Source organism: Hyperoodon ampullatus (genome assembly GCF_949752795.1).
Source record: "Hyperoodon ampullatus genome assembly, chromosome: 3".
NCBI lineage: Eukaryota > Metazoa > Chordata > Mammalia > Artiodactyla > Ziphiidae > Hyperoodon > Hyperoodon ampullatus.
This window is the reverse complement of record NC_136916.1, coordinates 147,072,885-147,100,421: the sequence shown is the minus strand read 5'-3', so window position 1 is coordinate 147,100,421 and position 27,537 is coordinate 147,072,885. Positions and strand designations below refer to the sequence as shown.

At 51.8% G+C, this 27,537-nt stretch overlaps 1 protein-coding gene across 16 annotated transcripts in view; it reads left to right on the top strand.

The window, feature by feature from the left end:
- ACTN1 (actinin alpha 1) overlaps positions 1-27,537 on the top strand; it is a gene marked incomplete at its 5' end in the record, with an annotated part of 97,792 nt that overhangs the window by 56,303 nt on the left and 13,952 nt on the right. For all 16 annotated transcript variants that reach the window (XM_079700742.1, XM_079700741.1, XM_079700740.1 and 13 more), the window contains 9 exons: positions 930-1,049; positions 8,805-8,891; positions 10,683-10,770; positions 11,312-11,390; positions 15,337-15,418; positions 16,646-16,731; positions 24,020-24,112; positions 25,438-25,668; positions 27,300-27,447. In XM_079700742.1, coding sequence (XP_079556868.1) covers positions 930-1,049; positions 8,805-8,891; positions 10,683-10,770; positions 11,312-11,390; positions 15,337-15,418; positions 16,646-16,731; positions 24,020-24,112; positions 25,438-25,668; positions 27,300-27,447 — 1,014 coding nt within the window. The remainder of the gene's footprint in view (positions 1-929; positions 1,050-8,804; positions 8,892-10,682; positions 10,771-11,311; positions 11,391-15,336; positions 15,419-16,645; positions 16,732-24,019; positions 24,113-25,437; positions 25,669-27,299; positions 27,448-27,537) is intronic.

Genomic DNA, 27,537 nt, shown 5'->3' with positions numbered 1-27,537 from the left:
AAGGGAGCAGGGAGGGCACTGCTGGGCTGGGCCGGAGACCGTGGCAGGTGCAAGGGTCCCAGGTCCTAGGATGGTGGTTCTCAGCCTTTTAGCGTCCCTGACCTCTTAGAGACTCTGAACGCTGTACGCCCCTTCCCCTGATATGGGCACACATGTTGTACATACGCATTTTTCAGATGGTTTCAGGAGGTCCCTGGACACCTCTGGTCTGTGCTCTTAACAGGGTGTTTGGAGAACCTGCTCCTCAACGCCTGTTTCCCGGCAGCTTCTGACCGAAAAGCCTGAGCAGCAGGGGCTCCCCTGTGGAAGCTGGAGGTGTGTGGTGGGGTGGAGGAGTGACTGCTGAGTGACGGTGGGGGGTTGACTCCGAGCTGAGCTGAGGGTACCCCTGGGAGGCAGTAACTGGACAAGAGCAGCGGTGCTCAAATGAGAGAGGACCCTGGCAGCGCACAGGGAACTCTTCCAGAATACTCTAGAGCGACCCAGACACTCTCCCAGGCCAAAACAATCTAGGTTAGGAGTTCGGGGCCTTTGCATATGCTGTTCCTTCTGCCTTGGTCACCATTCCCTGCAGTCTGGGCCTGGCTGCCTCCCACTCAGAGGCCTCCCCTGACCACCTCACAACTCTTTCACCCTCCTACCTGCCCTCCTCTGCTGTCTCTTTTAAAGCATTTATTTTAAGCATTTACCCTTCTGGCTATTTGTTCATTGTGTGTTTCTCTGATGAAGAGCTGTCTCTCCTCCTGGACCATAAGTACATGAAGGCAGCAAACTGTTCTGTTCACCCCCACATTCCCAGCACACAGCCAAGTCTTTGGCATATGTTAGGGGCTTAATACAGACTTGTTGAGTGGCTGCAAGCAGTTTAGACCTGAGAAGTAGGAGAACAGCATCTCACTTCCTGTTCCTCCCTCTCTGTCTGTGTTCAGGTGAACGCTTGGCCAAGCCGGAGAGAGGCAAAATGAGGGTGCACAAGATCTCCAATGTCAACAAGGCCCTGGACTTCATAGCCAGCAAGGGGGTCAAGCTGGTGTCCATAGGAGCTGAAGGTGAGTAAGGCCTGCCCCTGGCTGCCCCCTGGAGTTGGATTCTCCCCACCCCCCAACTTCCTGGTTCTTTTGGCCTTTTCCAGCCTGACTCCTAGACCCACTCCTTTGTCCCACCCACTTCTAGACGTCCCTGGGGGCATTTGGAAGTGGGGCTCCCAGCACCTCCATCTGGTCGACCCCGTGGATCCTTCATGTAAAAACAGCACTTTCCATCCAATCTCAGCACCTTGGCAACCCCTCCGCTGAATCCTAGCGCTGTGGGATATACCTGTGTGGAATGCCACCCTCCCTCTTCCACAGGCCTGGCTGCGCTGCGCTGTCCCAAGCAAAGAGTTCTGTGGTCTGGGGAGAGTGTGCAGACACTGGCTGGGTGGAGGCAGCCCCCTGCAGGATGGCTGTCTACATGCCTTTAGGAACATTTTTAATAGCATTTCCCTGCAGAGCAGCTTCTTGACTCTTTGCCCTTTACTTAAAAAAAAATTGTTTATACACCTGAAACTAACACAAGATTGTAAATCAACTTTACTTCAATTTAAAAAAATTGTTTAAAGCTCAGTCTAAACCATTATTAGCATGTTCTCTTTTTTTTTATTTTTTTAAATTTTTTTGCGGTATGCAGGCCTCTCACTGTTGTGGCCTCTCCCGTTGCGGAGCACAGGCTCCGGACGCACAGGCTCAGCGGCCATGGCTCACGGGCCCAGCTGCTCCGCGGCATGTGGGATCTTCCCGGACCGGGGCACGAACCCATGCCCCGTGCATTGGCAGGTGGACTCTCAACCACTGCGCCACCAGGGAAGCCCTATTAGCATGTTCTCAATGGTTAAAAGGAGGTTGCACAATTTCTTGTGTGCACTGTAATGGTTCTGAAGGATTTAGGGAGGGTCGTGAGGTGATTAGAATAAAATACCATAACTAGGCCCCGTCAGGACTGTGTCCCATGGATTCTGCAATGGATTGGGCATCTGCTGTGTGGTGCCAGAGATCAAAAGGTGAGTAAGACACCATCTCCATTCATTCATTCCTTCCTTGTAGATATAACCCTGGCTGTGGTTACTGATCACTCGCTCTGCAGCAGGTACTGTGCTGAAGCCCTTTGCACCAGTGATCTCATTTCACCCTCACCAGCCCTATGAGGTGGCTCTAATTATTATCCCCATTTTACAATAGGAAAATACATGCCTGGCGAGATTAATTTGTCCCAAGTCCCATCATCAGCAAGTGGTAAAGCCAGAACTCAAATTCAGGTCTGCGTGACTCCAGAGAAATACCCCAGAGGGTGGCCTTTCCTTGCAGAGGCTGGAGGGTCTTGCTTCAGTAGATCCATAGGAGCTGATGTCTTCTCTGGTTGATGGCTTTAAAGTCCTCCTCTTTTTTTCTGGAAATTGAGGGATTTAATGTATCAACATCAAACTGAGAAACTTGAGCACAGCGGTTGGCAGACTACTGTCCATGGGGTCCAACCTGGCTGACCTGGGTTTTTGTAAATATTGGAACACGGCCATACCCATTTGTTTACATATTATTGGCTGCTTTCCTGCTACAGGCGGAATTGAATAGTTGCAACAGAGACCATATGGCCTGCAAAGCCGAAAATATTTCCTATCAGGCCCTTTACAGGAAAAGCTTGCCGACCGCTGCCTTACCAGGGACTCAGGCTAGTACTTGAGGCCATCACGGGTGGTGTCTTATGCATCCCATCCCCTCAGCTGTGAGGAAGAGATCACGTCTTCTACATCCTTGTGGCCCCAGCTCCTAGCAGCACGATGCACACAGTCAGTGCTCAGTAAATGTTCGAAGGACTTGTGCGTCGCAGGATACTTCGCTTTGTGAGTGGGAAAATAATCGCTGCCTGTTCAGAAGAAAAGAATAGTTTGTTCTCTTAGGGAGGAATCAAGACTTGGCAGAAAAAGTTTCAACCAAGCAGGTATGGGAAGCCAAAGAAATTGCCACTGAGGTTGTCTGGTGCAAGCTCAGGTGCTCACTGGGACAGGGAAGTAGAGGACGTATGATGTGGGCTGGGGTGAACGGTAGGGATGAGTGGGGAGAAGAGGGCAGAACATGTCCTTCTAAGCAGGGCAGCTGCCATGTAGATCTAGCCAGTCGTTGCTGTGTGGGAATACTCATCAAGCATTGCTAGATCTTCCAATGTTTCAAAAGAAGCCAGAAATCCAGACTTTTAGAAAGGAAAATTTAACAACTACCTAAAAAGATATATTTGTAAAGACTCTGAATACCAAAGGGGAGGAAGAAAGGAGAAGATGGGCGAGAATAGCACTTGCTGAGTTCCAGATCTGTGGCTGACTAGACAGGATACTTTAACAGGCTTGTCATGTCACCAGCCACATTTTACAGTCAAGGAAACTGAGGCTCGAAGAAGTTGATGGAATGGAAGTGTGTAGTACAGGCTCTGGGCCAGACTGCTTCCATATGGCAGAGCCCAGTAAACCCCAGGGGTTTGGGCTCTGGAGCTGAGGTCTGAAGCTCTCCCATCACCCCAAGGCTTTGCTGCCTCCTCTGCAGGGGCCCAGGACATAAATTTCATGTCTGATTTTCCTCAGCTCTGAAGTGGCAGGTCAAGCTGGCTGTGTTGTCTCAACAGAGGGGTAAGGAGCAAAGACTGACATGGGTGTAAACGCTCACGACCCCCCTCTAATCTCTGGGGAGTCACCTAACCTAGCTGGCCAGAGTTTTCTAGCTCCTTTGGCACAAGCCTTGCTTCTCAAAAGATTTCTAAAGCCTCCTTAAAATGAGACATTCCCTACTTCTTGCTGCCTTTAGGCCAAGGCTTCCCTCTTTGAGATCCTCGCTCCCGTTTCAAGCTGAAATAATAACCTATATAGGAAAAGAATCTGAAAGAGAATGAATATATGTATATGTATAACTGAATCACTTTGGGGTACACCTGAAACTAACACAACATTGCAAATCAACTATACTCCAATAAATTTTAAAAAAGAAAACAAAAAAAGCTGAGCACCAAGATCATGCCAGGACGGCCGCTCTGCTGAGCCAGGAAACTGGATGAGGCCCTGAATGGGTTTTGTTTATTTTAATGAAGTGAAGTTTACTGCTGTAGACTATAAAAGGCAGTGGAATGGATCACCTGGAAGGAGCCCTCTTGGGGTTGGGGTGGGGGAGATGTTGCCAGTTGTCCTGGCTGGGGTGCCCTGGGGACCAGGCCCAGCCCAGGTGAAAGGCCCCAGATCTCTGAAGGGTTATCACGTGGGGCAAGGTCTCAACTCTGCCTGACTCTGACGTGCAGAACCAGGCCCAGAAGGGAGACCCTGTGGGCAGGCTGACTGTGGATAACATACAGAACCTTAGGGGATGCAGTGGGTGCTCTGGGAAAGGCACGGGTTCCTTGCCCCCAGAGATGGAGGCCAGAGGCAAGAAGCATCCACACCGCGGCAGGGGTTAGAATAGATCCTTAGGATTTCTTGTGTGATACTTGATTCTAGAATGTCTAGACTTGACGTGGGTGAGTGGTGGGATTTAACCAGATGAGAGCACCTGAGGATTTTTTCTTTTACAATCTTGAGGCAGGGAAAGCTTGATGGCTTTGGGTGCTAGCGCCTGGGGGTGGACTCGATGATTTAGCATCTGTCCTTAGGGTGGAGGGGGCGGCGGGTACAGTAGCTAAACCCAATGGTCTTGGGAGGTGGTGACCCCCAGGTTTCTAGTTTCTATCACGTGGAGTTCCTTCGGCATCATTCATTCCACCATCTGAGTACTGCTCAGGTGACTGCCTCCCTGGACTGGGGCCAGGGGACAGGCAGGTTCTGAGTAAAAGCAGGATGTGAACAGCTTCACAGGTAGCTGTGGTCTAGGAATGGCTTCTTCCCACACCCACAGCAACACTGTGTTTTTGGTTTGGTTTGGTTTTTTAAAGATTTTTTTGATATGGGCCATTTTTAAAGTCCTTATTGAATTTGTTACGATATTGCTTCTGTTTTATGTTTTGGTTTTTTGGCCACAAGCCATGTGGGATCTTAGCTCCCCAATGAGAGGTCGAACCCACACCCTCTGCATTGGAAGGCGAAGTCTTAACCACTGGACTGCCAGGGAAGTCCCAGACATTGTTAATCTAGCATCATGGTTTTTCCCCCAGGGGCCCGGTTGTGGCCTTGGAACCCTTCTTTTGGACCCAGCATTTCAGGCCATATAGATGCCTGTGAGATGGGCAGCCTTACTCCAAACACAGAGATGCCTGGGGAAAGGATCTACCGTTCTCGGGACCAGGGCAGGAGAGCCCTCTGGAGGGTTACACTCTGAGGGTGTGTGGGGAATCAGGTGGGCACTGGGGATGGGTGGTACATGGGCTGTTAACTGTACACACACCACTCTCTTTGCCTGTCCTGGGCCCCTCTGTTTTCTGGAGTGAAACTGCTTCTTTGGTAGGAGTTAGAGTTCAGTAAGCAACACCCCCAGGGCTTGGGTGTTTCTGTGGAAGGAGGAGAGACGTAAGTAGGCAAGACCCAGAGAAGAAGCTGCCTTGTCTTCCTTGGTGCTGGGAGGACACTGAGCTCAAGGCCAGCAGGAGGCTGGGATATTTTGATCTTCACAAATGGGGCAGCTGGTGGGGGGGGGACACTGGCCCCAAGTCATTAAAAACTTGTGAACATAATTTTTAATTATGTTCTAATTGTCTATTTGGTGAGCACAGCTGTGCTCTGTTCCAGACCTGGGTCCGGTCCTGGAGGAGCCTGAGTGCTCTTATGTTCTATGCCCGCTCGCCTGCCTGTGATTAGTGTCCTCCAGTGTCCTATTCATTCATTCACTCATTTGTTCATTCATTCAGCAAATGTTGATGGAGGGCCTTTTCTGTGTCAGGGACAATGCTGGGCTCTTAAGCAGTGATGCAAAACAAAAAATCTTTACCCTCAGGGAGCTTACGTTCTAGAAGAGGGAGAAAGAAAATATATATGTCAGTTGTAGAAAAGTAAAGTGGGAGGTCCAGGAAGGGCTCAGTGAGAAGATGAAGGGTGAGTGGAAACAGGAGGGAGGTGAGGGGTATCCCAGGACGAGGGAGAGCTGCAGGGAGGCCGTGTGACTGGAGGGGTAGAGGGAGGAGGGGTCCCAGAGGCCCCACCAGCCACTGCCTTTGGCTCCGAGTGGAGGTTTTGAGCCAAGGGGTGACAAGTCTGGGGATTTGCTCAGTCATGCCTTGTACTTTGCACCTTCACAGGGTCTCCAGTGTGTGGTCATGATAAATACCCTGGCAGCAAGCGCCTTCACACAGCAACCTTACTCTGTATTTCACTCCACTGGCTGGGGCTAGAGAGAGAATTTTTCTCTCAATAAATTGAGCAACTTCAAGATGCTTGCTCCCTATTGCCACATTATTTCCCAGAAAGGTGTTTTTTGTTTTTTGTTTTTTTAAAAACTTTTAGCCACAGTATGGTAGCCTTATTACCATCCTGGTGTGTGTTCGCTTGTTTTTCAACTTTGCTAATTTAATAGCTGGGAGATGATATCTTATATCTTTAATTCCAAGTGAGATTGACATTCTTACAAATTGGTTATTTGTATTTCGTGTTTTGTGAAGTGTATTCATGTCTTTTGCCTACTTATGTATTATGAATTTAGACTTTTCTCTTATCAATTTATATAAACACTTTGAACGTTACAGATGCAAAACCATTGGGAGTCACAAATGAAAGGGCATTTTAAAAATATCAAACTTTTAGGAACTGGTTCTTTTTTTAAAAAATTAATTTTCATTGGAGTATAGTTGCTTTACAAGGAACTGATTCTTGACTGATTAACTGACTCCACTCCCGCTCCCCGCAAGCCTGCTCTGCAAAGTGCAGCCGGCTGTTTTAGTTATTAAGGAGGACGGTCGTATGCTGCTACATCTCTCTGTCTCTCTAACCCAGGTTCTCCAACTTGGATCATTGTCCTGCGGATGCCTAGGGTTCTGGGAGGGGCATTCAAACCCTCTTCTTTACAGGAAGAGTCACATCCTGTCCCATGTCCAAAGTGGACACTGTGCTTCCTTTACTCAGCACCCTGATGCAGGCTCAGCAGAGTTACCCACTGTCCCCACCAGAAGCTGCTGTGGCCAGGCATCACTGCTCAGTGCCTTTACCTTGCATGCAATTTTGCCCTCCCTTTTGAGGAAGGGGATGAGATCTTAATTTCCTTAGTGGAATCCACTCTTGTTTAAGGGGTTTGTTTTGTGGGAAGCAAACCCAAGTGGATGTGGGCTCAGGGGATTAGGAGTCCCTGGAAGTTGCCCCTTCTTATGGTTTTGTTGGGTCTCCCCTAAAACTAGTGTTGCAGGTAGGAAAAAATGAGATATTCTTTGGATGCCTGAGTCTTAACTGAGAGTACCTCACCATGGGGCCAGGTTACCATCTCCTGGCCTGGAAGCAGGTGAGGGTAAGGAGTCTGCACTTGATTGTTACCCTTCTCAACCCCCAAGACTATAAATGACTCCATGTCTTAGGCTCCTTAAAGACAGGGCTTATTTATCTTTGTATTCCCTGCCTTTGAGTCTGGTACAGAAAAAAAAAAAAAAATTACTTCATAGAATTTATAACATTTTTAAAAAAGTATAGAAAGTGCTGCTTAGACTGAATTTAGTGGGGTATCTTTTTTTTTAAAGATAGATTTTATTCATTAAAAAATTTTTTTTAATTTATTTTTAGCTGCGTTGGGTCTTCGTTGCTGTGAGCGGGCTTTCTCTAGCTGCAGCGAGCGGGGGCTACTCTTTGTTGCGGTGTGTGGGTTTCTCATTGCGGTGGCTTCTCTTGTTGCGGAGCACGGGCTGTAGGCGCGCGGGCTTCAGTAGTTGTGGCTCGCGGGCTTCAGTAGTTGTGGCTCGTGGGCTCTAGAGCACAGGCTCAGTAGTTGTGGTACACAGGCTTAGTTGCTCCGTGGCATGTGGGATCTTCCCGGACCAGGGCTCGAACCCGTGTCCCTTGCATTGGCAGGTGGATTCTTAACCACTGTGCCACCAGGGAAACCCATAGTGGGGTACCTCTTAATTGTGATCTTGAAGCTGTTGTTTGTTTTTTATTAAAAAATACCCAGCTGGGCTTCCCTGGTGGCGCAGTGGTTGAGAGTCTGCCTGCCGATGCAGGGGACACGGGTTCGTGCCCCGGTCCGGGAGGATCCCACATACTGCGGAGCGGCTGGGCCCATGAGCCATGGCCGCTGAGCCTGCGCGTCCGGAGCCTGTGCTCCGCAACGGGAGAGGCCACAGCACTGAGAGGCCCGCGTACCGCAAAAAAAAAAAAAAAAAAAAATACCCAGCTAGTGGCATCATGAACTTGATTTGTGAGTTAGTGGATTCTTCCAGGGGCAGTTTATAAACCTTTGTCGGGTTGGTTAATTTCTGTTGCCTGCACTGGCTTTCCAGCTGTGGATGCCTGTTTTGAGAGCTGTGCTTGACCAGAGGTCCTCAGCTCACAGAGGTGCCAGGACATTTGTGATGGTATAGAAATTATCTCTCTCTTCTCTGTTAGGCTGGTGGGCACCACTCAGGGTTTAAGACACCCCCTTCTCTGTTGCCTTTCCTGTTGTACCCAGTCAAATTGACCACTCTCCTGGTGCCCCCAAGATACCCCCAAGTAGACTTCCTTCCTGACACCTGTGACATGTAATTGCACTAATTTTTAGACTTCCCTCTAGAAGTGGAGTGTGTGGTCACTGACTTCCTAAGTGGTGCACGGAGTGACATGGGCACTCAGGGAGTGTGAACTCTGTCCCTGCTGAGACCCTTCTTAATGTGTCCTACTGCTGTTTCTGTAGAAATCGTGGATGGGAACGTGAAAATGACCCTGGGCATGATCTGGACCATCATCCTCCGCTTTGCCATCCAGGACATCTCCGTGGAAGGTAGGTCTTCTGCTCTGTTCCATGCCATCCCCAGGCTTCCACCTCTCCCGTGCCTTCACCATCACGTCTTCCTCCCTGATCCCCAGGGCAATTGGGCCTTGATCACGGGCCACATCCTGGGCCGCTTACCCATGGCTGGCATCTGTGCTCTCTCCTAGTCTACAGGGAAGTAAGAACTGTTTGGAGTGCTGGTCCCCATAGATGTGTTGGCCCCAGGGAAACCCCTCACTTTGAGAAGGCCCAAGGTTGCTGTGGGGAAGTGTATTGGAAACACCCCACCTGGCTCTTGGGTTGTTAAATCTGAAAGGGTAGGGGACTAGCAGTCAGGAGGGAGTGACAGGAGGGTGAGCCGACACCAGGTCCTCCACTTTGCTCCCATAGCACCCTCTGGTGGCCACCTTTTAGATCTGCAAGGGGCCACCATGGTCTGGGGCAGTGAATCTCTCTAAACTTTTGATTTCACACTCCAGCAGTTTTTGAACTTTATGTCTGATACGTGTGTATTTATTTTACGCTAAATTATATGCATGTATTTCTATGCATATTATAAAACACACCAAACCAAATTTTTAAAAGATGAGGTGGAGATATTTTAAAAATATTTTTTATTCATTTTAATGGCCTAGAAATCAAATCTTGAAAAGATTTTTGTTCAAAATAATTTTTAATGAGAACAATGTGGATTAAATTGCTTTGTTATGGAAATCTTGGTTTGACACTTGGTGATACAGCAATGTGAAATTCTAAGTTTGGTTTATAGATACCTGGTATTTAGGGCTGAAGTGGTTAAAAAGATACCCACAGTAGTCACTTAGGGCATGGTGCTTGTTAGTGATAATAGCTATAAATCTGGTTTTCAAATAGCTGTCTTGATGAGTTTATTCTTTTGGGTAGACATCTTGTCAGTTCTGATTAAATCGTTGTTTTTTCATCTTGTAATGTGACTGACAAAGAGCTTGAACTAAAAGCAGAAGTGTTAGCTTTGCTGATTTTTTAATCGTTTTCTTGTGCTTGAATTATTATATTATCTTTGCAGGAATTGTTTAACGTCATTTTAAAGTCCATTTTGTGAATCGAAAGTAAATGAGATCACCCACAAACCCACTATACTGAGTACTATAACCTGCAATTCACAGCCTTGAACACATGGGGGCGGTGCGGTTTGCAGCCCTTCTGGGCTGGGAGCTTCTGGGGTCCTCTCAGATACCTGCCCTATCTTACTGACACATGTCTGCTTTACACACAGCAACAGTGTCGATCCATGCATTAAATATAAGGAAACCATTTTTTTTTAGATGAACACTAAATGCAACCGGAAGTCCTAATGCTTTCTTCCCACACGGCTGTGTGCCCTCCACAGGGTACATGGGGCCCCTATCTGAAGATTCCTGGATTTCAGATTTCACAGACCAATCCAACCTTCCTCTCCAAAGTGGCCACCTGACATAAGTTGTTTTGTATTGTTGCCATTTCTTTGCATAAAAGGGAGTGAAGGGGAGATATTCTGAAAGTTTGAAAAGCCATTTTCTCAGTATTTAAATGTGTAAGGTGGCCAGTTATGAAACGCTTCCTAGCTTACTTCTATGTTTCTCAAATAAGTTCTCAAACGTTGTCAAGGAAATAGATTTGGTGGCCTGGTAGCAGCAGGGTTGAAATCTAGGGGTCTTTGTGTGGACCCCCTGTGTGAAAGAGCATGGACCCTGTGGTCATGGTGGGACCTCCATGAGCCCACGCCCCTCCCTCCACCAAGCCAGCCACTGACCTCTCTGCCCGTCATCCCCTTCCCCACAGAGACTTCAGCGAAGGAAGGGCTGCTCTTGTGGTGTCAGAGAAAGACAGCCCCTTACAAAAACGTCAACATCCAGAACTTCCACATAAGGTGAGTGGCTGGGGTCTGAGGGACCCTTGCGGAACCTGGGCTGCTTCCCCCAAGGACCCCAGGGCACATTGGCTGGGTCAGTCTTAGCTCTAGAACAGAACAAAGACACTTGGGGAAGAAGTTGCTTTTCTGGGAAGGGAGTGTCACCGTTCAATGCCCCCTTCCTCCTGGAGAGGAGCCCTCTCCCTCCTAGCTACAGCCTGGTACACCTTTGGTTGATGCCCCTGGAGCCCCCCAAGGAGAGTGTCTGGGAAGTTCTAGCCTGGGGCTCTGGAACAGAGCAGATGAGGGCCCTGGACCTTGGGGGCAGGTAGGGTTGGATGTGGCAGGTGTGTCTCAACTTACCAAGCCCCACAGTGTCGTACCCCAGTGCCTGGGATCGTGGCAGGAAGAAAGTTCCTTCCCATGGTGTCTTCTCCCAGCTCCTGCTCCGAAGGGTTATGTACTCATCTCTGGAAAAAAGGAGACCCCTGCTTAGTGCTTTGCTCCTACTGCTTGGCCCGACTCACCAGCTTGCCCCCCGCTTCTCTCCCCCGGGCAGCTGGAAGGACGGCCTCGGCTTCTGTGCCTTGATCCACCGACACCGGCCCGAGCTGATTGACTACGGGAAGCTGCGGAAGGTTCGTGTGCTCACCTGACCCTCCTGCCCCCTCCCCCAGCAGCTCCTACCGACTGGTCCCCCTTGGTTGGGTGGGGGATGGGCAGGACTGGGCCCCCTGTTCTGAGAGCCCATGGCCCAGTGTGAAGGGGTGTCAGTCTCCTTAGACTAGCTGAGGAGACAACCCTTCCAGAAGTAAGAGAAAAACACCTCCTCTATCAGGGCTGCTTGAGTATGTATGTGCATAGCACATAGGTACTTGCTGACATGCCCAACCTGCCAGGAAAAATATCAAAACCACCAAAGCAATTTTGTTAGGATGATGGGATACTAAGTGGCCTTTTCCCCTTCTGTTTTTCTGGGTTGTGCAAGGTGCATATATTACTTTCATAATTTAAGATATTGCATATTTTTAGAGACATCTATCCCAGCCTTGTCTGAGACTTGCTCTACAGTCCTGGGCAGGTTCCTGCCACAGATTTGCTTTCCCTCATTGCTGAAGTTTGGCTGGGGATTTTATTGCTGCTTGATTCATTTATGCTTTTGGTGTGAAGTTGCTAAGGGGTTTTCTGAGCAACAAGATGTTGAGGAACAGACCGGGAGGTGGGAGTTGTGTGTCTATCCTCGTGGTGGTTCTTAGTGTCCAGGATAGTTAAAGATGCTGGCCTGACCTGGGAGAGGTCTGTCCGGGACACCCTGACTGTACTCAGCATCCTCCCTCTCAGCCCATCCCAGCACCGAGAGGCCCTGTGGTGCAGACATCCTGGGAGAGGCCACCCGTGGAGCCCTCCCCATGCCCCCGGTATATGGTCTGGAGCTCGGGTTGGAATGTCACCTGTTGGTGCTTGAATCTCTTGGCAAAGGGCTTCTAGGAATGACCGTTCTGGTATTTGTCTCCTTGACCTTGATACTTGGAGAGCTCAGTGTTCAGTGAAGTCCCCTTGCCTCTGCCCCCAGTGGCCAAGCAAGGCTTGATGTTGCTGGTGCAGCAGCAGCTCTGTGGCATCAGAACCTCCGTTTTGGGGTGTGTGTGGTGGGGTGAACCGCCAAAAAGGATTTATGAGGGAGGAAAGGAGTAGTTTCCTATCCCCTCCAGAAACCCCAAGCTGGGCCTGAAACTTGAGGCTGGGCCTCTGCCCACCTGGAAGAGCCCACCTGCCGAAGGAGAGAGCCCGCTGCCTGGCCCTGTGCATGGCGGTGTCCAGGTGTATGTGGACGAGGGTCCAGCTAACCTCTTGGGGGATGGGGGGTGGTCCCAGCCCTCTAACTCAGCCACTTTGCAAAGAGAAAAAAAATCGATTTGAGAACCCCCCTGACCCACCTGAAAGCTGTGTGGCCAAACCAGACAGGGGCCAAGGTGGGGGAATCCTAGAGGCGGAGACTTTTTTTAAAGGTATCATCATCATGTACCGCCCTAGCGGTCAGCCGATGCCCTGTGGTGACAGGTGTGCATGTGCCTGTGTCCCTGCTTGGGGGGCCGGGGTGGGCAGCAGCCAGTTAGTGCACAGCTGTTCCCCACCCCCGTATAAAGTGGGGTCCGTGCTGACTGTGGCTTTTCAGTCTCGGCCCCCGCCCCCCAACTCCAGGAGCCTCAGCCGTTCGGGAGGTGAGAGTCCAGGGGCATTTGTCTCATTCCCGGCCAGCCTCTCCCCACCCTCTGTCCCTCTCTGTGTCTTTTCATTTCTCCCTGTCTCTCTGTGTCTGTCTCCCCTTCTCTTTAATTCAGTAGCAACAGTACAATCCAGCCCAAATCCTAGCACAGACCTGTTCCCACTGAACCGTGGATTCTTTCCAGAAAGCACAGACGTTGCCAGAGCCTCTGGTGCTTGGGAACAGGGGAGAGCCAAGGGCTCTGACCGGGAAGCACTTCCTTCCGGCACCCGCTCTAGGTGGGCGTGGGGTCCTGGCGGTCCCTGGGAATCGAGGGGGGCAGGTGGGTGTGCACCCGGGGCCTGAGGATGGCTGAGGGCCTGGACGGAAATGACTGTTGCTGCTTGATGGTGGTTTTTTATTATTCTGGAAGCTGTCAGAGACTTTCCCAGAAGGACTCCACCTTCTCTATTTTGAGCAGTTTCTTCCTGAAAGCGTCCCAGATGAATGGATTTATCCTTTTGTACCCTGTGATCCTCACCTTAGCAAATGCGGAAGCTGAGTGGTAGGCTGACAAAGCCGGTTTGCTTTAGGTTAGTCTGGGAACCACGAATCGAGTGGGAGGTCCAGCAAGGAACTCCCCCGACTAAGTTATGGGTTTTTTTTCCACATGAAAAATTTTTTTTAATTTGGTAAAATATACATAATTAAAAAAAAATTTTTTTATTAGTTTCTGCTTTATAACAAAGTGAACCAGTCATACATATACATCTGTTCCCACATCCCTTCCCTCCTGCGTCTCCCTCCCTCCCACCCTAATATACATAATTTTTAAAGTACCACTTTAACCATTTTGAAGTGCACAGTTCAGTGGCATTCAGTACATTCACACTTGCGTGCACCCATCACCACCACCCAACTCCAGAACTCTTCATCTTGCAAAACTAAAATTCTGAACCCTTTAAACCGTCATTCTCCACTCCCCCTTCCTCCAGTCCCTGGCACTCTACTTTCTGTATCTGAATTTGACCACTCTTGTAGGTACCTATATAAGTGGCATCATGTAATATGTGTCCCTTTGAGTCTGGCTTATTTCACTTAGCATAATGTTTTCCAGGTTGTCTATGTTGTCATATGCCCGTTTCAGGATCTCCTTCCTTTTATTTTTTTTTAAATTAATTAATTTATTTATTTTTGGCTGTGTTGGGTCTTCGTTTCTGTGCAAGGGCTTTCTCTAGTTGCAGTGAGCGGGGGCCACTCTTCATCGCGGTGTGTGGGCCTCTCACTGTCGCGGCCTCTCCTGTTGCGGAGCACAAGCTCCAGACGCGCAGGCTCAGTAGTTGTGGCTCACGGGCCCAGTCGCTCGGCAGCATGTGGGATCTTCCCAGACCAGGGCTTGAACCCGTGTCCCCTGCATTGGCAGGCAGATCCTCAACCACTGCGCCACCAGGGAAGCCCCTCTTTTCTTTCTATGTCAGAATAATATTCCATATCTATTTATCTGTCAGTGGATGTTTGAGTTATTTCCACCTTTTGGCTATTGTGTATAATGCTGCTGTGAATGTGGGTGTACAAATTATTTGAGTCCCTGCTTTCAATTCTTTGGGGTATAGACCCAGAAGTGGAATTGCTGAGTCATACAGTAGTTCTTTGTTTAACTTTTTGAGGAACCTCCATACTGTTTTCCACAGCAGCTGCACCAGTCTACAGTCCCACCAACAGTGCACAAGGGTTCCGATTACTCCACCTCCTCACCAATCCCCAATAAGTTTTCTTGAGAAGATAGCAGAGCCAGAATATAGTCAGAAGACTGTAGCTGTTTGAAGGAGCCCCAAATTTCACGGAATATGAGCGCCAAAGGGGCTTGAGAGCTCCTGGGCCAACTCTTGAGTAATAGGCGGGGAGACCGAGGTTAGGTTACTTACCAGTCAAGCTGGCTGGTGGCGGAGCTGAAACCAGAAGCCAAGACCGATGGCTCCCAGGCCAGTGCCTGGTCTCAGCTTGCATTTCTTTCTTTCTTTCTTTTTTAATTGTATTTATTTTTGGCTGCATTGGATCTTCATTGCTGAGCACAGGCTTTCTCTAGTTGAGGCGAGCGGGGGCTACTCTTTGTTGCGGTGCGTGGGCATCTCACTGTGGTGGCTTCTCTTGCTCTGGAGCACGGGCTCTAGCCACGCGGCCTTCAGTAGTTGCAGCACTCAGGCTCAGCAGTTGTGGCTCGCGGGCTCTAGAGCGCAGGCTCAGTAGTTGTGGCACACGGGCTTCGTTGCTCCGCGACATGTGGCAGTCCCCCCGCCCCCAGTCTTGGTGATCATCGAGATGGGGGTAGCCAGAGACTTCTTGTGCCTCTTATCCACCTTCTTCTTCTTCTCCCCCAGGACGACCCACTTACAAACCTGAACACGGCCTTCGATGTGGCGGAGAAATACCTGGACATCCCCAAGATGTTGGATGCAGAAGGTGAAAGGCGCTTTCCTTCTGGGCCTCCGGCTCTTCTCCCGGCTGCGTCCAGCGGCCAGGAAGGGCGGGCCCCGCCCCTGAGGCCAGAAGGGAGAAGGCTTGGTCTTCATTTGGGGAGCCAGGGGGTCAGTTGTCTCTCAGGGATTCCACAGACAGATTCCCTGAGGTTTGGAGGGAGAAGTGGTAGCTGGTGTCGAAAAGGGCTGCCTGAGCACGGTCCTCAGCTTGGTCTTGGAGTCGGGGTGGTGGGTGCGGGGTGGAGTGCAGCGGTCCTTTGTTGTTGTAGGGGAGGGAAAAAAAGTTTATTATCATGTGCATCATGGACACACATGGGAGCTTGCAGTGATGAGTAACTCAAAGGGGTGATTTGAGTTTGGGGTCTATATACGTACCTGACTTCACAGGGGAAAGGGAGTGGGAGAGAGGGCACTTGTGGAAATACAGATGACTTTTTGGAAGGATGAATGGGCCCTTAGGAGGATAGATGGAAGATAGGATAGTTTGTGACGATGTCTGTCAAGGTGTAAGGCCATTTTCAAACATGCAAAAGCAGGGAGAATAATATAATTAGCTTCCATATACCCACCATCCAGATAGAACAGTTATTGAGATTTTGTCACACTTTCTTTTTTTTCCCCTTTTGTTTTCTTTGTTGAAATATTGTAAAGCAAGTCCCAGACATCACAGCATCTCACTACTACATACTTCAGAATACATACCTTAAAAATAGCAATATTTCCTTACGCAATCATAAAATAATTTTCTCACCAAGCAAACTGACAGTAATTCCTTGATACATCTGCTGCCTGGTTCAGCATCAAATTTCCCCATTATTTCTTTTTAGTTGCTTTGTTTTGATCCAGATCCGAACAGAGTCTGCACGTGGCATTTCGTTGTTCTATTTCTTGTGTCTTTTCTAATCGGTCGCACTTCTCTCTTCCCTCCAACCCCTTTCGTTCCTGGCATTGAACTTGTTGTAGAACCCAGGCCAGCTGTCCCGAGTACCCCTTACTCTGGTTTGTCTGTTTCCTTCCTCGGGTACCATTTCACTCCTTCCTCTACCTCTGGCGTTCCCGTAAGTGGAAGTTGATGCCAGATGGCTGGTTAGATGCAGGCTCAGCGTCTTGGCAAGAAGACTTGGTGGTTCTGAGAGCTGCTTTCCCCATCACATCAGGAAGCATATCATGTGTTCACCAGCTGGCTTTAACTCCAGGTTTTTCTTGACAGACATCGTCGGAACCGCCCGCCCAGATGAGAAAGCCATCATGACTTACGTGTCCAGCTTCTACCACGCCTTCTCTGGAGCCCAGAAGGTACCCGGGGCCCCCTGCTCCTTCCTTGCCCAGCACACCTCATGCCAGACCCCAAGCCATGCCCTCCCGCCCCTCCTCTCCCCGCCTCTCCTTGGCGACAGGGTCCGATGGTCTGTCTCTTCGGTAGCGTCAGCCCCCGGTGCCAACGTGGCATGTCGTTCTTGCTCAACTCCTCTCCCACATGCCCCTCTGCTTTCTCTCATCTTCCTCTACTGCCTCGGAGAACACTGGGAAAGCGCTCACCTTCTGGGACCCAGATGGCGGGCTTCAGCAGAAAGGGCGGCGTGGGTGAAATCAGCCAGAGGTGGTTCTGGAGGCCTGGAAGTGCTGTGGGGAGCAGCCCCTCTGTGCCCACCTCTGTTGAAGCTACGGCTTTAACAGAGCAGCAGGCGTCCCTTACGGAGGCAGATCTGGGGAGGTGCCTCCTGTCTTCACTGACCTGTTCTACAGAGGTGTCACGAAGCCCCCGCCTTTCTCCTGCTCACAGGCGTGGTTTAGCAAATCTGTCCACAGCCCTGTTGGGCCTTGGTGCCTTCTATATCTTGCCTGGGGCCCCCATGTGGGGTCATTCTGCACAACCCCTTGGGGAGACGAAGGGAAAGGGTGGCCGCAGTGAACACATCAAGTGTCCTGACCCAGGTTTGCCCAGGAAGGCCTGAGGTTCAAGTCCAGTTGTGCAGGTTCTGCACTCCACAAAGGCATCATTCACACTGCAGACACTGAAGATTTGAATATTTTCATTAGCAGGCTTAGCTCGGGCGGCAGGCGCCCCTCCCCCAGGTCCCCTCACAGGCAGGACCCCAGAAGCACAACATCCAGGTCGCTATGACGACAGACCACAGGCTTGGCCCTCTCAGCTCTGGGCCTTGGAGCTGCCACATACTCAGGCAAATTTCCCACCCTCTGCATGGAGTCTGAGTGGCCTGTTTTGAAATGCATGATGGGGCGATGCTCCCGCCTCCCCGACCCTCTGCCCAGCCTTCCCCAGCCCCCCACACCCCTTTTTCCCCACCTCTTCCCTCTCTCTCTCCCACCCCAGCCCTTTTTCCCCACCTCTTCCCTCTCTCTCTCCCACCCCAGCCCCTTTCTCCCCACCTCTTCCCTCTCTCTCTCCCACCCCACACCCCTTTCTCCCCACCTCTTCCCTCTCTCTCTCCCACCCCAGCCCCTTTTTCCCCACCTCTTCCCTCTCTCTCCCACCCCAGCCCCTTTTTCCCCACCTCTTCCCTCTCTCTCCCACCCCAGCCCTTTCTCCCCACCTCTTCCCTCTCTCTCTCCCACCCCAGCCCCTTTCTCCCCACCTCTTCCCTCTCTCTCCCACCCCAGCCCCTTTCTCCCCACCTCTTCCCTCTCTCTCTCCCACCCCAGCCCCTTTCTCCCCACCTCTTCCCTCTCTCTCTCCCACCCCAGCCCCTTTTTCCCCACCTCTTCCCTCTCTCTCCCACCCCAGCCCCTTTTTCCCCACCTCTTCCCTCTCTCTCCCACCCCAGCCCTTTCTCCCCACCTCTTCCCTCTCTCTCTCCCACCCCAGCCCCTTTCTCCCCACCTCTTCCCTCTCTCTCCCACCCCAGCCCCTTTCTCCTCCCATCATCTCATTTTCTCTTTCTGCCCATTCCCTCATTGTCTGTCTGTCTTGTGTGCTCTGTCCACCATGGCTGTTTGGGTTTGTTCTGCGCCACTGCTGCCTACTTTCTTCTCTCAACCTCTTCTCCTTCTCTGTGCAGATGTGTAGGCACGCTAAGGCCGGATGGGAAGGCCATGTGACCTAATGTTTCATGTCACTGCCACGCCTTCTCGGTGCGCAGAAGGTGAGCTCTCCCTCGGCCTCGCCCTCTCTCCCAGCGCCCACTTGCCCATCTCTTCCATCCGCCCTGGATACTCCAGCCGCAGCCCCTTGGAACTGCAGCCCCTGGAATGAAAGGCGGGATTAGAAAAGCCCCCCTCCCCCTACCGCAACCCCAGCCCCTTGTAGGAGGGCAAGATGCCTTCTGAGTTTTGGCCAGGACACTTAAAGATGCCTGAGAACGCCAGCCTCTGGATGGCCTGCATCTCTGTCCCTACACGCTGGGCATAATAGGTGCCACAAATGGGAAAGAAGCTTGTGGTCTCAGCGCCTTCCCTGGACTGAGTTGAGAGCCCTTATCCCAAGCAGCACAGTTCTTGGCTCTGCTTCCTGCCTATTGTCTTAAATATCCAGCACCTCCTCACCTCTCTCTCTCTCTCCCTCCCTCCATCTGCTTAAGCAAGACTACCCTCTCAAATTACCCAGCAGCCAGGGCAGGGCAAAGTCTTCTGCCTTCCCCCTGGTGTCCAGTCCAGAGGCTCAGAGTCCTGCCTGGTCCTTCCCAACCAGGCCTGCCAGGGACAGTGGTGCAGGTTGCATGCTACCCAAGGGTGCCCTGTGTGCACCATAGACCATGAAGATTTGAATATTTTTTACAAAAATAATCTTGCAAATGGCAGTAAAAATGTCTTCTAACAGAATAAGTATGACAGTTTTGCAATAGAGGTCCGTTAGAGAAGAGGTGCCTTTAAAATATATATATATATATCTCAAAGCATTACGTGGGCTAGCAGCAGCCCCATTCCCTGCCTGGATGGGCACCCAAGACCTTCCTCACTTTCCTTCCAGGCCTCATGGGTACTGCCTGACAGGAAACAGCCCCGCCTGGAGGCTCCCCATCCTGGGTGTCCCAGCATCCCCAGGAGGCCCAGCCCTTTTCAGCCTCTTCTCTGGCCTGCCTCTTGCTTCTTCTTTCTCTTTGTCCCACCTCTGCTGCTGCTCTTTCTAGTCAGCTTCTTCTGGCCCCTCTTACACCCCACCTTTTAGGCAGGATGTGCACACCATCTATCTACTTGCCTCACTGGGCCTCCAGCCCTGAGCACCACACAGAGTCTTGCCTGCACCCAGGGCTAGGCTGAGCCCTCGGCCGTGGTCTTTCCCCTCTTTCCAGCTCTCCTTCCTCCTCCTCCCCTGCTCCTGCAGGGTTCTCTCCTGGGCTTCATGCCTGTTGACACTGGCCTTCCCTGTCTCTGAAGCCTTCCCTGTGTCCTGGCTGATGATGCTCGGAAGGGAGCGTGTGTGTATGTGCGTGCGCGTGCATGTGTGCGCGTGTGCGTGCACTCGTGTGTGTGCGTGTGCGTGCGTGTGCGTGTGTGTGTGTGAAGCAGCCTGCTTTTCTCCCTCCCAAATCTCATACCACCTCCCCCCATGCCCTCTACCCTCTCACTCATCCCTGTTGCAATCATTTCATGCTCCTTTTGTCCATACATGAGGACAAGGTCACCAGCTGGGGGGGTGGGGTGGGGGGGTGGGGTGGGGGGGTGTTCCTCTCACGTCCTGGGTCAGGAGCCTCACCCAGAGTTGCCCCTCCCATCCCACTTCGAAGGAGTCGGGCAACTGCTTACAGCTCAGCAGGCCGGTGGGAGGGGAATCTTGCCCCTCTCCCGTGGAAGAAAGAGGAGCCTTTCAGACTCATAGGCTCTTCTTGTCTTGACTGTCTCCGTGTCTGGAGCCAATGGGGGAAAGTCTCCTGAAACCCACGCCCAGTGCCCTGCATCCTCTTCACTGTCTTTCTCTTATCAAGCCTTGGGCGGTGGAACTAGAAAGACAGCCGAGTCTAATACATGCGTGCATGCAGGTGTACACGTGTTTGTGTGCCTGTGTGGATACTGTACTTGTATGGATGCAAGTGTGTGTGATTGACGTTCCTAGTCAGATGAGGACCAACTCCTGTTTGATGTGTTGGTTTTGGTTCTCATTCTTTCTCAGCTTTCCTTTCCCCTCCTCTTCCCCTGGAGGGATTTAGAATGGCTTGTGAGCAGCCAGTTTGTGTAGTTTGTTGCTTTAACATTCATGGCCTATTGGGAACTGTTTCTGAGAAACGGCCTTTTAGGGCAGGAACTGGACTTGCTGTAGGGGGTTCTGGATGCTTTTAGGAGTAGATGATGCTGTTTGCAGCCTTCCATTTGTCGCCAGCTGGTTGTGAATCTTCTAAGGGAAAGAAACCCCGTTCCTGCCCTCAAGGGATTCATGGTCCATCTGGGAAAACTCTTAATAAAAGAAGCTCATGATGCTGTGGTCTAATCTCTGCTCTGCTGCAGACCTGAGCAGGGGAGGGGTGCTGCAGGGCTGCGGGACATGGAGGCTTTCTTGAGCAGGAGACACTGGAGCTTGAGGGTCTTAAGGGTTGAGTGGTGGGGATCTGCAACTGAAAGGCTCAGGGAAGGTTGAGGAAGGTGGTCACAGCTTGTGCGACGCTTCATGGTGTGACGGTGCAGCCTCCAGAGGAGAGCACGTCCGTCCCGCTGCCTGGAGTGAGGACTGGGGGCAAAGCCAGAGTCGGTAGCTGGGGTCAGGGCTGAGTGCCGTGGGGTTGGCTCCCTTCTGTCTGGGGCCCTCGCTGGCAGGGACACCAGGGCAGGGAGCTGACTTGGGACATGGAGAAAGACTAGGCAGTGGGAAGCTGTGGGAGGAAGGAAATGGACAATTCTAGCTAGATTTGGGAAATTTTTGACTAAAAATGTCACAGATGAGATCTTCGTGGCACTTGCATGACTCTGTAGGTGGTGGGTGGCCGCGCCATGGTGCGTCATTTGGCCTCATTTGGCTGTTTGATGTCACTGGCATTGAGGCTGCTTCCTCTCCAGACTACCTGTACCAGCTAATTTGATACTGTTTAGTAGAGTGGCAGTTTGACCTGGTAGCTGAGGGTTTCATTTGAAGATAGCTAAGCCCTCCGGGGCTAATAATCCATAACTTAGAAACAAATAACTAATATAAAACTAAGCACATTGTTTTGTATTACGTTGTATAACAGTACACCTTAAAGTGGGTCATAAAAAACAAAAAAACAAACCATGGAAGGGTCAACACAAATTTCTAGTCACCTTTTCCTTTGGCACTTGGAAGTCATCCTTTGGCCTGTTTCTATAAAATATTTTCTCAGCCCATTTGATGATCTTTATAAAAAGTCCCCAGGAGGCCCACCCGGGAACTCCCTGAGACTTCATCCAAAAGGAGCCCCCTTTGACCCTGGGGCCTCTGAGGGACGGCCAAGGCCCTTAAGGCCCACAGGACGTGTCTTCCAGAATCCCATGAGCTCAGGCCTCACTCAGCCCACCAAGTTCACAAATTGACACACCAATCAAAGCTTATGGCCTCTGAGCCCAGGATCTCAGGATGAGTCAGCAGGATAACACGATTCAGGTGGGCTTGATCCATTCGCCATCACAGTGGCAGCTGCTTCTTGCCGATGATTAGGGGCTACCTGTGATTCTTACTTGCTTGATCAGTATGTTGGGCTGGGGGCTTTGCAGCCACCCCACATTCTTACATACATGTCAGCACACGGGAGAGCACTGGCCTCCCCCGGGTCCCCTCCCCAGCCATCAAGGGAAGTGGCCCCGGTGACTCCAGGCAGATTCCTGGGGCAGCTTCATGGGGACATCAGCCCAGTTCCCATGACCCTGCTTGTTCCAGGGCCCCACATCTTCTGGGACGGGCTCCAGGAAGGAATGTCTCTCCTTGTGGCCTCTTGGGATCCCCCATGGTTGCTTGTTGGTTCCTTAGAGGAAGGACGATCCGTCAGGAGTTCCTGATGGTCCTGTGAGAAGTGGCCTTGGCATCTCCAGGACAGAGTTAGGTTGGGGCGCAGTGGGTGAGGATCTAAGGATGTGACTGCTTGTCTCAGTTTCTTGAGACCTGGGACTCTCAGCTCCCCCTCTGGCCACGCCCACAGCGCTTCCGCTGGAGGCCCATCCGCCCTGACATCTCGCCCTGGAGGGTGCAGTGTCTTCTCTTGGAGCTTGAAAGAACCTTTATGGTGATCTCATCCTGCCCCCTCGCACACACACCTGGCAGTCACCCACGCATCACCTGATTTGGTGGGCGTGTGTTCTATTTGCAGAGTTCTGCAATGAAAAAGCATTTACATCTTCTCAGTTGTTCCTTCCCAAGTCAAAGCACCGTCATCCTCAGGAACTTCTTCTTGATGCCTAGCCTCAGTTTATCTTGCTGCAGTTGAAACCCGTTTTGTCTTGTTCATCAACCGGGTGCAAGGTCCCATCTTTCTCCCCCTTAAACCATTGCCATCTGCAGGATCACCCTTCTCCAGGGCCCCAGGATGCTTATCTGTTTGCTCATTGGCATTATCTGCTGCCACCCTTAGGCCGTCTTCCTATCACAGGACCCCAAAATGGCTTCGAGTTCCCCTCCCCTTGCACTTGGGTTAGGATGTGCACAAGAACTGCATTTAAAGATCACCTGGGGCTTCCCTGGTGGCGCGGTGGTTGAGAGTCTGCCTGCCGATGCAGGGGACGCGGGTTCGTGTCCCGGTCTGGGAAGATCCCACATGCCGCGGAGCGGCTGGGCCCGTGAGCCATGGCCTCTGAGCCTGCACGTTCGGAGCTTGTGCTCCGCAACGGGAGAGGCCACAACAGTGAGAGGCCCGCGTACCACAAAAAAAAAAAAAAAAAAAAAGATCACCTGAGCAAAGTGGGTTTAGGAGCGCCTGGCCCTGCTGGTGTCGCGTGCACAGTGCCCTCTAAGCGGGAGAAGCAGTGTCCCCTGGGGTTTCTGGGCCTTTGCATCTGATTGCCGTTCAGTCCTATTTAGTTCCTCTCGCCACCAACGCCCACATCGGGTGTCTGCTGGCCCAGCACTCGGTGTGGAATGTGCGCTTAGCTTTCCCAGGGGTGCCCGTGCCTGCTTTCTGGACATCCTGCCTGTGCTGGGTTGATCCTTAATTCCTGCAGCTTCTCTAAAGTTCTTTGGGCTTTGGGCCAGGAGCCTAGAGAGATTCTGCAGGGGTCCTGAGAGGCCCCGCTCCTTATCAGCACCTTATTCTAGGACTCCCAGATTTGAATTCCTGCATCTCCAAGATCCTGGCAAAGCCAGTCTGAAAGCCTGAGCCTTGGGAATCCCAGGGTCTCCAGTTTGGAATTCTAGGATGGGCATGGATTTTCTCACCTCTCCACCTGAGCTGAGTATTTCAATTCTACCAGTCATTGGATTAGTTTCTTCCCAACATACGTGTTGGATCTCAAACTTAGGCTCTTCTTCAGGGGCCCCCAGTTCAGCCGCTAAGATCTCCTTCTGGGCTCACTTGATCTGTGGGACTCGGCCCGGGCTGGCAGAGAGGATGCCGAGGAGCCTGTGAATTCAGTCTTGGGAGGTGCCTTCCAACCACGTGATCTGCAGGGGCGTGGGGGAGACGTCACCGCAGGCATGTGCCAGGTGCTCCCGCTGTCGTGAGGCTGACCGTGACCCTCTCTGTCTTGTTGCCAGGCCGAGACAGCCGCCAATCGCATCTGCAAGGTGCTGGCCGTCAACCAGGAGAATGAACAGCTCATGGAAGACTACGAGAAGCTGGCCAGCGATGTGGGTTCCCTCTGGGTTCTCCCGGCCTGGCCCCAGCAAGGCCCCGCCACCCTACCCTGAGAGACGAGGGGGCCCCAGAACCTGTACCTCCACATCTGTGCCCAGGCACAGTCCCAGGCTGGGTGTCATCCCTCATCCCCAGCAGTCCTCCTAGGGCAGCTTCAGCTGTGCTCCTGCTCTCCCAGAAAGCAGAGGGTGGGTCTGGGGCCAATCTGGGCTTTGGAGAGCCAAGTTCCAGGCTTTTTCTATCGCCGAGCTTAAGCCTGGGAAATCCCTTCACCTCTCTGGGTTTTTCACTTAACAAGTGAAAGCTGTGCTAAGGGACCTCAGAGGCCTTTCGAGACCAGTGAGTGTACTGTTGTTCTGGGGGTTTTGCTTGGACTAGAAAAGGAGTATGCAGTTCTGAGACGATGTGAACGGGGGAGAAATCAGTGCTGGCTTAGGCTAGCTTAGCAGCTGGGCCCACCCAGGGGACAGGAGGGGACAGGACTGGATTTGCTGTTCTGCCATTGGCTGCATTTGGGTTAGAGCTCCACTTGCTTCTTCCTTAGAAGAATTCAGCCCTCTGAACAGCTCAGCCCAGCCTCTTGGTAGATGAGACCTGCCGTCCAGCATAGTGACAACCCAAGTTCGGGTGCCCAGGTGCCTGGATTTAATCCTTGTGCTACCATTCCACCTTGGTCACCTTGGCAAGTCACAGAACCTCACGGTGCCTTGGTTACCTCCTCTGCCACCTGAGGCGGGATCACAGTACTTAACCCCATGACGAAGTAGCTCTCGCCATCATTCAGATGAGTTAGTTCAGGCCACGTGCCTGGTACCCTGCAGGGGATCACGTCGTTCCTCTCATCACTTCCACTCCTCCTCCATCACCTCATCGAGGAAAACAATCCATGCCTGTGCCCCAGAGGCCAGCCTCTTCCTTTTTGAGTCAGGGATCCACATGCTAGAATCCTAGAAGGTCAGGTGGCAGGCGCCTCAGGGAATGAGTGTTCACACCTTCATGGTAAGATAAGGAAACCAGCCAGGTAGTAGACCTAGAAATAGAACTCGGGTCTCCTGCTCTTAGCTGAGCTATCTTGCCCCCAGGTCTTCCCTTGGCAGAGCAGGGAGGTTGAGTGATGCTGGCTGTGAGTTAACATACCCTAGCGGCCAGGCTTCATGAGGCCTTTGATTCTCAGAGGGAACACCCTGGAACCTGGCCGAGTGGCCTGGGGTGGTAGTTGGGAAAGAGCGTGCCGTTAGGAGAGATGCCCCCCCAGCATCAGGAGGAGAGGGAGGCCAGTCCTTGCCCCCATCCCAGCATCCTCCCCCGCTCCCTCCAGCTGCTGGAATGGATCCGCCGCACCATCCCGTGGCTGGAGAACCGGGCGCCCGAGAACACCATGCACGCCATGCAGCAGAAGCTGGAGGACTTCCGAGACTACCGGCGCCTGCACAAGCCGCCCAAGGTGCAGGAAAAGTGCCAGCTGGAGATCAACTTCAACACGCTGCAGACCAAGCTGCGCCTCAGCAACCGGCCCGCCTTCATGCCCTCCGAGGGCAGGATGGTCTCGGTGAGCACCCGGACTGCCCCCACCCTGAGCTGTGCCCGGTCACCATCAAATGCCACATCGTGAGTGGGGCAGGGCGGGGGTGTGTGCTCTCTACCTGCCCACCCTGCTCCAGAGACCACTTCTCCCTTCCAGGTGACAGCCCAGGCTCCAGCCCACACTCAGCCATGTGGGGTTCCCTCCCTCCCCAGGAACAGGGCCCCTTCTCTCCTCACCATTCCGGGTCAGACTTGCCCTTCCAGACCCCTGAACATCCACTTAGATCTGCCCCCAGCACCTTCCTCCCGACCCCTCAAAAAAATCATCTTTGCAAACAGAATCTCTCTTGACACGTTGAACCAAACAGGGTATAATAGCAATAAGGATAATTTTCACTTTCATGGAATCTTAAAAAATTTTTTTATTACCTTAAGTAATAGATTTTTTGGTAGGATATTTCAAAGGTATAAATAAGCAAAATTCAGAAAATAGAAATTATTCATAATCTTACCACCCAGGATCAACTTAAAAGATGTTGGGGGGGAAGAGATTCTTTTAGTCTCTGTAAATGTAATTTTTAAGGGAGTCCTAAAGCATGTTTTAATTAATAAGCTGCTTTAAAAAACAACAACAATATATTGTGACCAGGTTTCCATGTCATAAGATTTTCTTCATTTATGTCACTTTTTGTTATTCCTCCCTCTTTACCCTCTCCTCAGAACTTGAGAAATTTTATGAGCCAGAGAAACATGTAAAAGAAAATTTAAAATTCAACAGGGTAGATAGAGCTTTTGCCCTTTGCAATGGAGAGTTGATGAGGAGACATGAGCACATAAGGTAGGAATGGAAGGGAAGGGGAGAAGCATGCAAACAGCATTGGAAAAGGAAGCAGGATCCTGGGGGGACTCTGGGGGACAGGAAAAAGGCTGTGACGTTGTACATGCAGTTTGGAAAATTGCAGTCCTTTTACAGGTTCCAGTTTTTAGATGGCCAGAGCTGCTGCTATCTGGAGGGTGCTCTGTGCTTTAAAGCCCCTCCTCTGGGTGGATGCAGCGTGGCCCCTGGCACATGGCAGGGACCTGGGTGGCACTCGAGCTGGGTCAGCCATCACTGCCCAGGGGTGCCCTTGTGCTCACTGTAGGGGATGGTCCTGTCAGTGGCTCCCTGTCTGAAGGCCTGTGGGTTTATGCTCAGTACCTGTCACTATCTCTGGGCAACTCTTGGCTGGCTCACCCAGGCCAGGGTCCCTACAGGCTCCAGGCTATTGCCCAGGGCCTGGAGGCTGGGGCCCATGAGTGGACCCAGAAATGTGGGAAGGCTGGGAGGCTCCCACACCTGCCTGCCTTGTTCAGTCTGTTGCTCTGTCTCCCTGGCTGGCCCTGTGACCTCTGTGATTGCTCAGAATCCTGTCAGAAGCCAGTCCTGGAGCACAGAGGGCCTTGGGCTTTCTCCCCACTGAGCTGCACACCCAACACCCCGTAGCTGGGCGGCCCCACTCTCTGTCCAGGAGGCCTGGTGCCCGGGAGCCCTGGGAAACCATGTGGGCTGGACGGGGATGGCTGAGATGGGGAGGAGGCTCCTCCTGGAAGGCATGGAGCAGCTCTGGGGTCTCAGGGGCCCAGGCGGGCTAACCCTGTGCCTCCCATCCTTAACAGGACATCAACAACGCCTGGGGTTGCCTGGAGCAGGCAGAGAAGGGCTATGAGGAGTGGCTGCTGAATGAGATCCGGAGGCTGGAGCGGCTCGACCACCTGGCAGAGAAGTTCCGGCAGAAGGCCTCCATCCACGAGGCCTGGACGGATGGTAAGGCCAGCCTAGCCCCTGCCCCCTACTCCAAGGGTCTGGCTTTCATGCTGAACCACCAGCCACAACTCCTTTTTTTCTTGTTTTTTA